General features: G+C 41.2%; 1 protein-coding gene across 2 annotated transcripts in view; it reads right to left on the reverse strand.

Annotated features, from left to right (window-relative positions):
* Window positions 1-2869: 2869 nt before the first annotated feature.
* The window catches only part of pdgfc (platelet derived growth factor c), an 83531-nt gene continuing 70614 nt past the window's right edge, over window positions 2870-15786 (reverse strand). The window contains exons 4-6 of one of the 2 annotated variants that reach the window (XM_033632572.2): window positions 6475-6682; window positions 6107-6327; window positions 2870-4023 (exon numbers count right to left, since the gene is read on the reverse strand). In XM_033632572.2, the coding sequence (XP_033488463.1) occupies window positions 3910-4023; window positions 6107-6327; window positions 6475-6682 (543 nt within the window). In that variant the 3' untranslated portion in view covers window positions 2870-3909. The remainder of the gene's footprint in view (window positions 4024-6106; window positions 6328-6474; window positions 6683-15786) is intronic. The other variant, XM_033632573.2, reaches the window with a different exon arrangement.

Here is a 15786-nt window from a genome sequence, read left to right on the forward strand (position 1 = left end):
CTTTCCACTGACGGATAAATGTCAGGGACAAATCTTACATCTGTGAAGCACTGCACTGAGTTTGGATTTATTATTTCCTCAGATGATGTATACAGGGGTGTAGGAGGCTTCATCTTTTCAGCTATTCAGATAAGCAGAGGCAAGGTCAAACCTGTAATTCGTTAGAGGTTAGTCCTGTGATTTCATTAAACGAGTCTTTGTAGGAGGAGCTGAGTGTGTTGCATCTGCTGTGGAGATGATGTAGAGGAGGCAGAGACGCTGTCATTGTGCCTCAGTGTTTGGTCAAACTTGAAAAGGTTTGAAAGACTTCAGCCAGTGAGATTCTCTGGTTCTAAGGTAGCATATGCTGTTCTTATAGCAACTGCGCTTGTCGTGTCTGCACAACCTTGTGAAATGTTCTGCACAGTGACAGCGCAGGTTGGATATGTTGTTAGAAAAGTTTGAGTTTCTATTCACGCTGCCCTTGTCCTTGTCTCTTCAGCCCACAAGTTGAACAACACTTCTAAGTTGGGCGCAGGTTAAGAGTTTGTTTTCCCTCAGAGACAAAATAAATTAAAATTTTGTTTCTTGCGTTAAGTAGAGACACATAAATTGCACCGTGTTGCTGCGGTCTAGCCTGCCTGAGGCTGCTTCGGTTTCACAAGGAAGGAGGCAATGAGCGGGGGGGGGGGGGGGGGGGGCATGTGGGTGAGGGTGGTAGCGTCAAGTGGTGGATTGTAGTCGAACACATCTACTTGCACACACACACGCACTCACGCATACACAAACACGCCGAGAACCAGACCAACTGCCCGTGCTGTGTCACATCTTGTGCCAGTGCAGTGAGGTTTCCTCTGAAAAGAAAAACTGCACCGACGAAGGAAGGCAGTCTGTTTAATATTACAAAAACCACACTGGGAACTGGGAGCCGGCGGGTTTATGCAGTAGCATCTGGCGTCACCGCAGATGCCTGCCAGGGCGCACATTAGATCAGAATAATTGGCCAGGACAGCAGCGTGAGATGGACAAATGAGAACCTCCTCCTGAGTGACCTGATGGCCGAGGAGAGAAGGAACGACGCTGCTTGGTGTCTGATAAGGTGAAATAAATAAACAATAGATAAAGCTTTAGGGAGGTTTTAAGGTAATGCTTGTAATATAAGATTTAAGGGTGACATGAGAAACAAACACAACTCTCAAGTCCAAAATCCAGACTGTCCTTTATAGGTTGAATGTGAAGCAGGTTACTGACCCATATTTGATGACCTACATTTGGGTGGAATGATATACATTGATCTTCTATACTTCACTGAGAACCTCTTTACCTACTTTATCTACAAATGTTTAGTGTGTTTCCCACTCACATGTGCTAATAGCTACAACTAGATTTTAAAAAAAATCTATTTTCTAAACTCAAATCATGAATGTGAATAATCCAGTATAGACTAATAAAATCCAGAGACTGATCTTTTAATATATGCCTTCTCCCCGGGGTTGCATGAAGCTTCAACCCAGTTAGTCTCATGTGGCCAGCCTTTGTCCCCGCGGATGTGTGACCTTTAACCACGCTAGTTCCACTGAGCCAACCTTGGGTTCCTTGGACAACAAGATCTGGCCACTTGAGAGACTAGCGAAACTGAGATGAAACAAAACACGCCTGGAGCTGCTCCACTGAAGGAACTGCCAAACCTAAAGGCAGATGTGTTGTTGCATTTCAGATTTGTTTCTATATATGTACATATATATTTAGTGGTGGCACGGTTGAACAGTGGTTAGCATTGTTGCCTCATAGCAGGAGGGATCCTGGTTGGAACCCAGGATGGGGGGTTTGAAACTCGGGGTGGGGGAGCCCTTCTGTGTGGAGTTTACATGTTCTCCCTGTGTCAGCGTGGGTTTTCTCCAGGTACTCCAGCTTCTTCCCACAGTCCAAAGACACGCAGGTTAATTGGTGACTCTAAATTGTCCGTAGGTGTGAATGTGAGTGTGAATGGTTGTCTGTCTCGATGTGTCAGCCCTGTGATAGTCTGGTGACCTGTCCAGGGTGTACCCTGCCTCTGGACCACTGTCAGCTGGGATAGGCTCCAGCCCCTCCGCAACCCCTAACAGGATAAGCACATTAACATTTTTAATAATGCACCAGGTTAGAGAGTTCCTTTGTGACGCCCCTCCTAGCCAACCTCATCAGGCAGTTGGCTGACGTGGGAGGGTCGTTGCCTTGATTGAGCTCACCTGGGCCCTCCAGGCTGTAAAAGCTGCCTCATGTTTTCACTCACTCTCTCCCTTCCTGCAGCAGACGTCCACCTGGCATCATTGCTTTTGGTTTGCACCCTCAACATCTCCACAGCACACCTGACACACATCCACGCATGGCTTTCATTACTGACTTGCTGACACTCCATTTGTTATTTAAGTTAATCTTAGTTTAATAAATTATGCTTCTTTTTTTTAACTAAGTTTTTTGTGTGGACGCCCTACTTGTCACATTTACTGAGTCAGTTTGTGACACCTTGTGCAATTTACAGCATTAATCTCTTTCATATGCAAGCAAAATTGGTATTGTAACTAAAATATCCCCAACTTAATCAATGTTTAATCAGAATAAAATTGAACTGGGATCTTGTGAATCAGATTTGAATTGATTTGAGATATCAATGGTGATTACAAGCCCTACAAATAGCACACTACATATAGTATTTTTTTCCATCTTTTCCAAATAGTATTATCATTTCTGCAAGTCTTTAAATGTCTTGTCTTGTCTAGCAAAAAAACAAAAAAAAAAAAACAAAGAAAAATGCAACCATTTGGATTGGCTTTGCTTTTGTTATTGTTTCAGCCACTCTAAATCTTCTCTGTTGAGTTTGTTCACTGTTTACCAAGTACAGTACCTCCAATTAGAAATGGAAGAATTTATTTTTGATGTTCAGTACAATGAAATACACAAACAGTTATTGCAAAAGTAGAGATAAATAACTTTGGCATACAGAAAATGAAAAAACATCCATGACACAATGGCAATGTAAAATGACTAAGAATGAAAACTGCTAACACTACTGTACAGAGACGCATGTAGCACATTTTGGACCTAATTTTCCCTTTCATTAAACAAATAAATATTGAATATGAATAATCTCAAGTGTAGCAAGAACTGCTGGATGCTGGGCATTCCTGAAGCTGATTTGACATTGCTGAGATGGGTCGAATGAAGGGTTGTAACGAACAACACCCAACTGATTCTACATGTGCAATTTTTATCTTCTCCTTGAGAATCTTTGGTAGAAAAGGCATGATAGTACAGAGAAAAAAAAATGTAACTGAAATATTTACACATAGTACAGTCTCAATAGCAAGGCATGTCAGCAATATCATGGCTGCGGATTAAATCCATGGTGAAACAAGAGGGCAGCAAAGGAAAACTGCTCATGAAAAATCACCTTTCCTTGCCGTGGTGGTAATAATAGAAGAGCAGAGGGAGTAAGGCAGCTGGAGCCAGCTCTCTTATAGACATAAAAAAGTACTTGTACAAAGAAGCTCCCATTTTCCATGACACTATCAGCCCACGCTGGCTGAACTTTAAAAGAGACCTCAAGAAGAGGCAAAAACACCTCAATGTTCTTATCTATGAGCTGAGCTGAAGAAAATAGTCTTCAGAGCATGTAGGGAATAGTCCAGATCTGCTCCAGTGAATTTTTGTCTCTCTAAAACGCACTCAGAGCACACTATTGGTATTCCACAGCAGTCAAATCCATTCGGAAGATTTATTAGATTCCAGTCTGTTCGGCTTCATCCAATTAGCGAAAGGACAACAGGATAAAGGGACAATCTTGTTAGCTCCCAGTGGAAGTGGATGAGATACAGAGCGTTGCAACAGCGGCAGAGGTTCATTTCTAAAGTCCTGTGTGATTCCAGTGGCAGCTATTACACGTGTCTGAGGTCAGTCCCAGTCATCTTTACACACACAGGCACATTCCTCATGGTGCTCCAAGGGCACATCAGTCATGGACTTCTGCAGGCCTTTGACACCACTTCGGTGTTTCAACAGCAGAACCTGTCAGAGAGGAGGATGCTTGAGTTAACAGCTGGACATCAAACATTTCATGTAGAGCATATTCAGTGGGTTCATCATTCAGAAATGAAACCATTCTGTGTGCCTATGTATTTTTTCTTGGCTTTTATCATTTTCAAGGTTTTTACTTTGACCTCTCTGACCCACTGCACTAAAAGATAATGTGTCTTAAGACTTTAGATAATACTGGGAAGTTAATTTTATCAAATACTTAAATTTCATGCCAAGCCATCATTGTGGCACTCCACAACCGATAATGGAATCACCAAATTGAAGAATAAATGTGCTCAAGAAATGTCATGTCATGTTTCTCTGTCATTGGTGACAGCTGCGGCAGGAGGCATTGTGTTTTCCAGGTGTCTGTCTGTCTGTCCATTCCATTCTAATGAACGTGACATTTTAAGAATGCTTCGAGGAAATTTCTTTTAAATTTGGCACAAACGCCCATTGTGCACCCATTGTATTCTAATCATGATCTGATTAGATTTCGGTGATAAATGTTTTTATTTGTTTTCTCATAGAAAACAAAGATCAATTCACACACATAAAAAAATTTCCCTCTGTAGTGCCTTTAGATTATTTTATTAAGCCATTTCTCATTGTTCACGTAGACATACACACATTTATACAATATATGGCAATAACAGAGGTGAAAGAAGAGGAATCATTTTGCTTTCTGTGGGTGTTTTTTATGGGAATGAGGATCTTTCAAATCAATTTGAAGATGCCTTTGGTTTGCAAGTTCCACAATTTATTTCAAGTGTGTTCTGCAGTGTGGTATTCACACTGGTCCTGTCTCAATCTCAATACACTCTGGTCTCAATCATGACGGTCTCAATTATGGTAATCTTGACTACAACATTGGTTTTGTGAAGAGCATTTTGAAAAGTTGGTTTGTGTGCTTAATATTTGTAGTAGTTCCTCTTGTATATTTCTTTATACTTTGTACAGGTGAATATTTTGAGGTGAATAAAGCATTTTGATGATTGAAGGTCACAGTGACCTCACATCTGTCCCAATCTCGTGAACGCAGTAGCTCAGGATTTTCTTTAAATTTAGCACTGATGCCCACTTGGACTCAAGGATGAACATATTAGAAATAGATGGTCAAAGGTCAAGGTCACTCTGACTTCACAAAACACTTTGAGGGATAACTCAAGAATTATTACACAATTATGACAGAATTTCACACAAATGTGACATTTTATATCCAAAAGAGCAAAGGTCAACGTCTTAATGTTTTCTGGCCATTATTCAAGTCACATCTCAGGAACAGAAGGGGAGACAGTGGGTCAGATACTGAATTGGTGACACTAATCCTGAAACTATAGTGATTGTACAGATCTTCTGTGCTGCTGGGCTGAAGATGGGTGAAGCATCCACATTTTGGAATTTGTGGCTTCTTCACAGCAAAAATGCATATTTGTAGCATTTTAATGTTTACTGTCATAGCAACACATGACTCATGGATGTAAACTGTGACTTAACTGGTTGGGGGAGGCATACAACCGCAAGGGGGTAATCAAGTTTTTATAAATTGTTATGTAAATTCTATATAAAGTTGTGAATAAGCTCCAAGGTTGTTGCAAGGGTAAATATTAACCATATAGAGGAATCAACCAAAATTTCCAAATGTAGTCTTTGCTGCTAGTGTGGGAACATTTCTAAATTCCTTGAGCATAGCAAGCTGCATCATCCTCATGTTTCCTTTTTAGGTGACATTTTGTTAAACTGTGCAGTGATTCTGCTGACACTTCAGTTAATCCCACAGTTATTTTTCATTAAGCATTAGCAGAGAGGAGGCTACATCCTTTGCTATTCCGAACAAACTGGTTTTTTTCATCCAGTTAAAGACCCACTGAAAACTGCATTTTCAAAATCTAATGCAAATGTAAAAGCTAATTCACTGTATATGACCTCAGCTGGAAATACAGTGTAGTACAAGTCTAAATAAGCAATGTCACAAGTGGCATTCATTTAAAAACTCAGAGACTCTACTTTAATGTCTCAAAATGACCGAACAGATTACATGTTGCTTGTGTTTCAAGATCAGCTTGATATTTACCTCATGGTATTTCTTCGTGACCCTGGCGGGAACACACTGGCAGTCGTAGCAGCGGTGAGAGCAGCAGGCGCAGTTTCCGCCACAGCGCTTCACCAGGAGGCAGCTTGGCCAGAAAATAGCATCTGTCCTCTTCAGCTCCTCACGCAAGGATACAGAGAAGTTGCGTGGTGTGCAGCTGTACAGTCGAACTTCCTCCCTCAACAGATTGAGATCGGCTCCTCCTCAAAGACACAGAGAAAACATGATCAGAGTCACTTCCTGTCCAAACAAACTCTGTTACTAATTTATGACTATACATGACTGTTATATTGCACTCTTGGTTTTTATATTAAATCTAATTGTAATGTTCAAGTTTAAAAGTGTCCTACCTCTGGCCTTCTTATTATGGATGAAGGATTTCCCCAGCACATGCCATGTAGGTTTGTACAACTCCTCCATATCCAGCTGCCATCGCTCCGGCTCCAGGTACTTCATGACCTCCTCCACGGTGCTCAGCCCCGCCACAGCATCTGACAACTCCTCAATACCTTGCTGGGACTGAGGAAGAACTGCAGGGACTTCGGGTTCTGATACACTCTGCGGGAAAACCAGCAGATGAGATGGAGAGAGACGGAGAGGAAAGGTCATTCATTCAGTAAATACAGTTCTTGTCTATGAAGTTACAACAGGAAAACATATTAGATGTTAGAGTCCTACTTTCATAGGCTTCAGCTTCTGACGGACCTGCACGCTGCTCTGCCAGAGCAATATAATATTTGTGTACAATGTTTGTCTAATGTAGCTTCCACATCCAAGACTGCCTCATGCACCAGCTGCCTCAGGATACTCACAGAGCAGACACTTTTTGTGACATTTACGAGCTTGTAAACTTGCTCTACGTTACGAATACTGAAACAGGAAAATTACACAGAGGGAAGAACTTTGTCAGGGGTGACATGATGTGTTTTATTTCTACGATGTGAGAAAGTGTTAAGATATAAAAAGAAGCGGAGTCTGACAACGTTACATTTTATGTCATGGCAAAAAATTCTATTTAAATTGGATTCAGGCTCATTAAACGCTATAGTGGTTTGGATGTGAGTTGAGTTAAACAGAAACCATGACTGTCCAGGTCAGCTGGGACCGAATTTAAGCTCAGTGTGTTAGATGTTAATGTGCGGAGAATGTGTGACTAAAGCTCCTGAAGACTACAGACAGGCTGATGTTTTGCAAGGCATTCCCAAACTGGCTAATGAATTGACCACCTGATTCTAAGTGCTGATGGGGAAGTGGAGAACTTATGAAGAAATCTATAGTTATATACATTTCCATTTAAACTGTATTTAGTCCTTGAAATAAGACAAACCTTCAGCTGCAGCCAACACTGTGTACAACACACTCTCACTCCCAACTCATCAAACACTGCAGCTTGAGCATTTGCCCTACGCTTCAAACTACGACACTCTATGAACCCCGTCATTCTACAGTGTCTTTCAAAATAAACTTCTGTCTTCTCAGGAAATGTAGGTTTTGCCACTCAAACTGCTTGAGGTTTAGGCAACAAGAGGGTTTCTCCACCAAAACTATTTAAGGTTCAAGCAACAGGATTGTTTTGCCACTAAAACCACTTTAGGTTGAGGCAACATGATGGTTTCACCACCAAAACTACTTTAGGTTTAGCCAACAAGACTGTTTCACCACTAAAACTACTATAGGTTTAGTCAACAAGATGTTTTTGCAACTAAAACCATTTTAGATTTGGCAACAACAAGGTTTCACTGCTAAAACTACTTTAGGTTTAGCCAACAAGATAGGTTTGCAACTGAAATACTTTAGGTTGAGGTAACAAGACAGTTTCACCACTGGGAACACTTTAGATTTGGGCAACAAGACGTGTTCTCTACTAAAACTATTTTAGGTTTCTCTGACAAGATGATTTTGCCACTGACATTACTTTAGGTTGAGGCAACAATGTGGTTTCACTACTAAAACTACTTTAGGTTTGGGCAACAAGATGGTTTCACCACCGAAACTACTTTAGGTTTGGGCAACTAGTTTCACCAATAAAACTAGTTTAAATCAAGGCAACAAGATAGTTTAGCCATTAAAACTATTTTAGGTTTGGGCAACAAGATGGTTTTGCCAACAAAACTACTTTAATTTGAGGTAACAAGATGGCTTCTCTACTAAAACTACTTTAGGTTTGGCCAACGAGATGGTTTTGCAACTGAAATACTTTAGGTTGAGGTAACAAGACACCACCAGTTTCACCACTGAAAACACTTTAGATTTGGGCAACAAGACGTGTTCTCTACTAAAACTATTTTAGGTTTCTCCGACAAGATGATTTTGCCACTGACATTACTTTAGGTTGAGGCAACAATGTGGTTTCACTACTAAAACTACTTTAGGTTTGGGCAACAAAATGGTTCCCCACTAAAATGACTTTAGGTTGAGGCAACAAGACAGTTTCACTACAAAAACTACTTTAGGTTTGGGCAACTAGTTTCACCAATAAAACTAGTTTAAATTGAGGCAACAAGATAGTTTCGCCATTAAAACTATTTTAGGTTTGGGCAACAAGATGGTTTCGCCACCAAAACTACTTTAGATTGAGGTAACAAGATGGTTTCACTACTAAAACTACTTTAGGTTTGGGCAACAAAACAATTCCCCACTCAAACAACTTTAGGTTGAGGCAACAAGACAGTTTCACTACTAAAACTACTTTAGGTTTAGTCAACAAGATGGTTTCGCCATTAAAACTACTTTAGGTTGAGCGAACAAGATGGTTTTGCTGCTAAAACTACTTTAAATAGAGGCAACAAGACAGTTTTGCCACTAAAACTGCTTCAGGTTTGTGCAACAAGACAGTTTCACTTCTAAGACTCCTTTAGACTTGGCCAACAAGACCGTTTTGAACCCAATAGCAGCACCACCACAGACAGACAGGAAAGTTCGTAGTGACCTTTAATATTTTGCTTGTCAAACACAGAATGAGCAGGGAGTTGAAACAACAGTAAGAGTTGATTTCTTGGCTTTGAGCCTTCCAAGACACCAGTTCTGCATAAAGCACACAGCATAGAATGCCCAAGCAGATTGTAGGTGGGTCACTAGCGTCCACTGGGTGCACACAAACAGCAAACAGTTGAACGCTGGAAAGTCTTGCATAGATATGAGAAAGAACAATCCAGTAACAAGAGTCTGTGAGGCTAGAGCATCTATAGTGGCAGGGAGTAATGAACCACAGGTGAGCAGAGTTCCCAGCAAGCAATAGTCGTGATTTAAACGTATTGGCTATATTTAACTCTGGTTTAGTCTAGCTACATGTAACGCAAATCTAGCCGATTTAATTTTGAAATTGATTAAATGTAATTTTCACCATTGCAGATGGCATGCGGTATGATATTCAATCACGTATGGAGAGTCAACAGTAATTAAAATATGTTTATCTCCATTTTTTGGACATGGTCTCTACATAGCCGTATAATTGATGACGTCTACACTTTGGTTAGACGTCTACCAAATTTTCACTGACAGCCCAAATTCAGCCGTGATTTAGCCTAGACGTCAGGTTTTCATGTAGACAGCTATTAGACGTTTTTTAAACCAAAAATGCTTCCTGGGTTGGCTTGATGAGGTACGTGTGGTGGAGAGGCAGGGTGAGTGGAAATTTATTGGGTTAAAACTGAGAGAATGGCATTAATGGCAGGTTGGAAGTGCACACTGTGACACAACAAGACATTTTTGCCACTAAAACTACTTTAGGTTTAGGCAACAAAACTACTTGGATAGGTGTTACAGCTGCATGTGTTCTCTGCTGCTGTCCCTTTTCCCTCCATTGTACAGTAGATCTGCTCAGGTCTGCTGCATTACTTAACGAGGTGCACTGCACCTGGCATGGAGGAGGTGCTCAAGAGCTCCTGTGCCAGCAGCAAAGGACAGAGGCCTCTGGTGTGGGGACTGCTGGTCCTGCTGCCTCTCAGCCTGGGAGTTTTTGTTGTCTTGTTTCCTTGTTTTATTTGTTAATGAATCCCATGGATATGAGTGTGTTAAGGTGTCTTATGTGGTTATTTTGGGTCAGTGGTGGAGTTTTGTTCATCCCACAGGGCCGCAAAGGGTGGTTTGGGTTGAAATAACCACATAGAGTACCTTAACGAGTATGTGACTTGATGACTTTACCAAGTGACGACTATGTCATGTCACGTACACCAGTATCTTCATTACGTGGGTATAAAAAACTCAAGTTGCCTTTTAGTTTCACACAGGACATGAACACCGATCTCCTGAGTGAAAATCCAGTGTGTTAGACCCATTCATCAACCCTCCACCCTGCCCTACTCAGACTTTCTCACTGTTTCTATTGTGTTATTGCTGCGGATGGGATTATACTGGAGTTAGCTGAAAGTCTAGGGTGCCTCATACAGATGCTGTAGGGTTGTGCGTTGGTAACAGAGGCCAAGGGCCACTGACCAGGCTGTATGATGCCCTGAAAATGAGAACAGGTTGGTGTGTACCTGCCCCAGCTAAAGTCTGTTATCCGGCATAAAAGGATGGGACTTTACTTATAAATAGCAAGGTCATCAAGCATCTGAACCCCAGCAGGGCACATATGATATTGACTGTATCCAAAGCTGTTCCATGCACTGACACTGAAAGGCAACTGTGAATTAATGGCAATCATTTTTTAAGCTGTCAAATGTGATCTCATCTCTGTCACCTCCTCTGCCCACTTTGCATAACAACATTTGTCCCTTTAGTTCCCCTAGGCAGGCAGTATTATTTGTTTCAAGCTCCCAGCCCTGCAGGCTACAGCGTGCAGTCACAGAAGATTGATACCTGGGGTGTTGGTCTTCCCACGAGAGAAGAGGCTAATCTGTTAAACCTTTCAGTCCTGTGACGTTGCGTTTGTCCAACATGTCAGCTCGCTGGTCTCTCTAATCTTATGTGACTGACAGGTAGAAAGCAACATTGTGACACTTGCGAAAAAAAAAAAAAAAGCTTGTGGAGCATTGAAAACATCAGCTGCTGCCAGCTGCGTCTTTAAGCTTCAGGAGCAACAGAAATGTTTGAAAAGAAAATATTCCAAGAAACTGTATCTTTCTTTTGATGACTTACAGGGATGAATTTGAAAGGAATCCAGTGAAAAATGGGGGTGAGAGGAGGAAAGGTTTTCCTTTCATCAGAGGCCATGGAACTAACACTGCAAGGATTTGTGGTTTCACTCATTTTTACAACTTACTGCTGATGCTAGAAACTTTAGTATTCATGGCACTGTAAAACCACCTGGATGAAAGTTAGAATGCAGAGGCCAAAATAAATGTTGGCATTTTACTTTCCTCCAAACCATGGATATAAAACATTTGTGTTATCATCCAGCAAACATGTTAAAACTTCATGTTTCTTTACATTTCAACAATGCTGTGGTTAACGTGTGGTTATGTTAAGTCACAAAAACCACTTGGTTATGATTAGGAAAAGATTATAATTTGGATTAAAGCATCAGCTTTTGGTGGCACGGTTGCTGCTAGAAGTGCAGCCAATGTCTCTCAAAATAACCCTGGTTTTTGTAGCACAATCGGCGCTGGAGAAGGAGCCAGTGTTTCACCAAAAAACAGCAGCAGTGGTGGCACAGTCGCCACCGGAAATGGTGCCTATGTAGTGCTAGAAACCACCCAGTTTTGGTGGCACATCCACTATGCAAATGTTGCCAAAGTATCATTAGAAACGACCCAGTTGCTACTGGAAATGGCACCAATGTCTCACTAAAAACACTGCTTTTTTGGCACAATGACTGCTGGAAATGCTGCCAATGTATCACTTAAAGGATGGTTTCAGTAGCACAATCACCACTGAAAGTGGTGCAAATGTCTCACTAAAAAACACGACTTTTGATGGCACAATTGCTGCTGCAAACGCTGCAGATGTTTCACTAGAAACAACCCAGTTTTGGTGGCACAATAGCAGCTGTGGATGCCACAGATGTTTTGCAAAAAAAAAAAAAAAAAAAAAAGCATTTGGTTGCACAAATGCCACTGAAAATGCTGCCGATGTATCACTAGAAACCACCCAGTTTTAGTGGAACAAGCACAGTTAGAGATGCTGCCAATGTCTGGCTAAAAAATGGTTCAGTAGCACAATTACTGCTGGAAATGCAACCAATGTGCCGCTAAAAAACCCACCAGCTTTAATGGTTATAGTAAGGGTTTCTGTAAACATACAATGCCAACATTTTCCTCTGATGAATGGGCTGAATGTTTTCCATCAAGTGTCTAATGTAATTAGACACAAGTAGAGCCAGCAGATATATTCAAGATGGATACAGTCTTTTTTCAGCTCCACAAGACACAATGAACAGCCAATCAATTAGTAAAACAGATCAGTGAGTGTATTGGCATTTGAACACTACATAACAGTTGTAAGACAAGAACCAGCCATAAGATTTATTAACAGCGTCAGTCCATGCAATACACTCAAACTCCAAACCCCTTTGGCGTAGACTTTAAAATAAGATGCCAGTGGTTTGACATGGCTACACCACAGGCTACAAAAATACAGCTGATGCACAGCTGGGCTCATGTCACTGATTTGACTCATTCTAATGAGGCTGCCTTCATAACCACTGAGCATATCTTTGGTTTATTTGGCACCTACTGAGATAAACAGACACAAATGTGAAAGGAACATTTGTGGAGAGAGGACTGGTCATATATATTAAGAGTAAATTGAACAGCTCTTTCTCTTAGCAGTGCTGTATTTCCAGACAACAGAGCAGAGCTGTGATTCTTATTAGCTGAGCCTTGGCAGTGGCTTATACAGCGCGGACTGGAAGACATTAACAGCTTGTGAATGTCGATGGTGCAACACTCCCCCAATTAGTGGCGTTCTACAAGCTTTGCTTCAGATAGAGAAGCCAAGCAATCCTTCAGAGACGCATCAAGATGGTGTGAATAAAGCTATAAGTAGCAGATGAGAGCTCCCGTTTAAGAAATTCACAAACAAAGTACTTAAATGGACCACCAACTTCTAACTGGCATGGATTCAGAGCAGCGTCCATGTGACACTTTTCACACACCAAGAGTTAATGCCAGAACACATATTGTATTGGAGGAGTGTAGTGAAAAGAACGTCTCGAATTCAGTCTCCTACATAAATAACGGCCATGATAGTACTGTATATTTCTGCAAACCACAGATTCATTACCTTTCTATGTTTCAAAGGTATGATATCATTAACAAAGTGACATGGTTTTGATTACATATATATGAGCTATCTTTGTCATCAGCAGGTGAAGGGGATGTTGGATGATGTGACTGTTTTTAGCAATTGGTGACTATGTTTCCAGGGTGTTTGTGCCACAGAATGTGGGTATTTTAAGCCACTTGTCACAGTTTTTTAGTGGATTATGTTCTTCTGAACATGGGTATTTTTTGGCGATCCATTGCCGTGTTCCTAGCAGCATTATTGCCACCAAATGTGGGTCTTTTAAGCTGAAACATGATCTTTTACTTACCATAACCAAGTGTTTTCTGTGCCTTAAGGTAACCAGTGTTGTCAGAAACGTAAAGTTTCAACGTACCCGCAGCATAATAACACACAAATATAACCTATCTGTGGTTTGCAGAAATGTACAGTGCCAACATTTTTCTGGCCATTTGGTTGACTTTCATAATAGATAGGTTATAACTGTATAGTGTATACATTGAAACTGCATTTAAAGCAACATTGGTCACCATTTAGAAAACACTTGAGAGATCGTGTCTGGCTAATAAATATCTTTGTTCGGTGGCACAAAAGCTGCTAGAAATGCGGCAATGGTTCGCCAGAAAACATCCATATTCAGCAGCACAAAAGCTGTGGTTAAAATGGTGACAGGTCGCTAAAAAAACACCCACAATCTGTGTCACAAAAACAATGGGTGTTGTTGTTTGCCGGTCTCCAACAGTGCTCTGCAGCTTGGCAGCTGTCTCACCAAGGTGTCACACCATTCAACAACCCCTTCATCTACTGATGACAAAGTCAGCTCATGTACATGTAATCCGAACTGTCACTTTATGAACAATATGATAACATATCTGTGGTGTGCAGAAACGCATGATGCCAATATTTTCTTCTGACGACTGGGCAGTGACAGTGTAACAATGGGCAACGATGTGTAGTGAAGAATTAGCAGCGTATACCAGAACAATAGCATGCTGTACATATAGAGACTACAGTCATTAATTCTATGTGATGAGGAAAATGCAGACTTTTGGTGACACTCAACAGTATCTTAAATTAAAATCTAAATTAGACATTTTTCTGGCATGTTCTTAATGTGATGTGATGGTAATTCTTTAACCTTGGTTCTCTAACCAACTCAATGATGGGAATTTAGCCTCAACATATTAAACTCATATCTATGCAGACATTTGATGCCTTAATAAAAGGAGCTTCCTGTTATTTGCCGTTTATGTCAATCTTTTTATGAAAAAAAAAAAGCTGAGGCAGCAGACCAAGGAAGGCTGAAAGTAGAAATTATAGACTGGGTTGAGGAAATATGCTCAAACCAATGTTCCAAAATATGTGCAATTGAGAACATAACAATATAAGCAGATACACGGCAGCGGTGGGATATTTAACAACACTGCAATGTACAACTCTATCGAAATAATTGTATGTTTTGAAAAGAGCACTTGCCTTTTACACGATAAAAGGCAGAATGTGTTTTTATTCTTCAACATGACCTAAGATGGGATCAAAGTGTGAAAGCTTGCAATGCACCTCTTATCACTGCCAAACTCTTGTGAACCCCCTGCCCCTTAAGAAATAACCTCGTTCTCAAGCTGTGATTACCTCATTTCCAGCTCTCTTTGTTCTTACACAGCACAACCACATGCTCTTATTTCTGGTAACTAAAATGACAGGTTCAGCTAACTATGTTGAGATGAAACTTCTGAAATAGCATCCTGGGAGAGCTCTGGAAAACAATATCTTCTCTTTCACATGGAGTTGCAAACCACTTCCTTGCACAAGAGAGCTTTGAGTAAGCAACAAGGGCTGTTGTGCGTGAAGAAAGTGTTTTTTTCTCTCACTATACGGCACACACTGCAATTGAGGTTGGTGTAAAAACAGACCCATTTTATCATGCCAATGGTAAGCCTCCTGCGTGGCTTTTGCCAGTCATTGCCATCTGCTTTCAGGATTTTATGTCTTACTTCTCTCCTATCTCCCTCCATTCAAGTCTGAGTGTGTAAAACTCTCCTCAATCCATGAAAATAAACAAGGCTAGCAGAGCGATCTTCATGCCTGGGTAGCAGTGGGGTTTAATCCTGTACTGGGACCTCACAGAGACAATGATGTATGTTTTGTTAGCTCCTTTAACCCACCACTCAACACCCCTCATGCTCCCTTCAACAGACTCCTTCTCTTCTGTGTTTTAACAACCTCTTCGCCTCGGCCCTTTCGCTTTTCCTAAAATCTCTTCCTGTGACTTACAGACCGGTTCTTATTCCCCCCCTCTCCGGCCATTCCATGGAAGTGGTGGGGAGGAATTATTGCCTGTTTAAATATAAACTAAAGTGCTGGCCCCTGCGTGGCACGAGGTTCCAGTAGCTGCTGGTTGACCACAGAGGAAACAGAGTGCTGCTGTTCTAGCGTGCTCCTCCTCTGTCACAGGGAAGTTCAAAGGGAAGCCAGACTGATCGTGCAGAGGCCAAAGC

This window comes from Epinephelus lanceolatus, chromosome 7, assembly GCF_041903045.1.
Source record: "Epinephelus lanceolatus isolate andai-2023 chromosome 7, ASM4190304v1, whole genome shotgun sequence".
Classification (NCBI taxonomy): Eukaryota; Metazoa; Chordata; class Actinopteri; order Perciformes; family Serranidae; genus Epinephelus; species Epinephelus lanceolatus.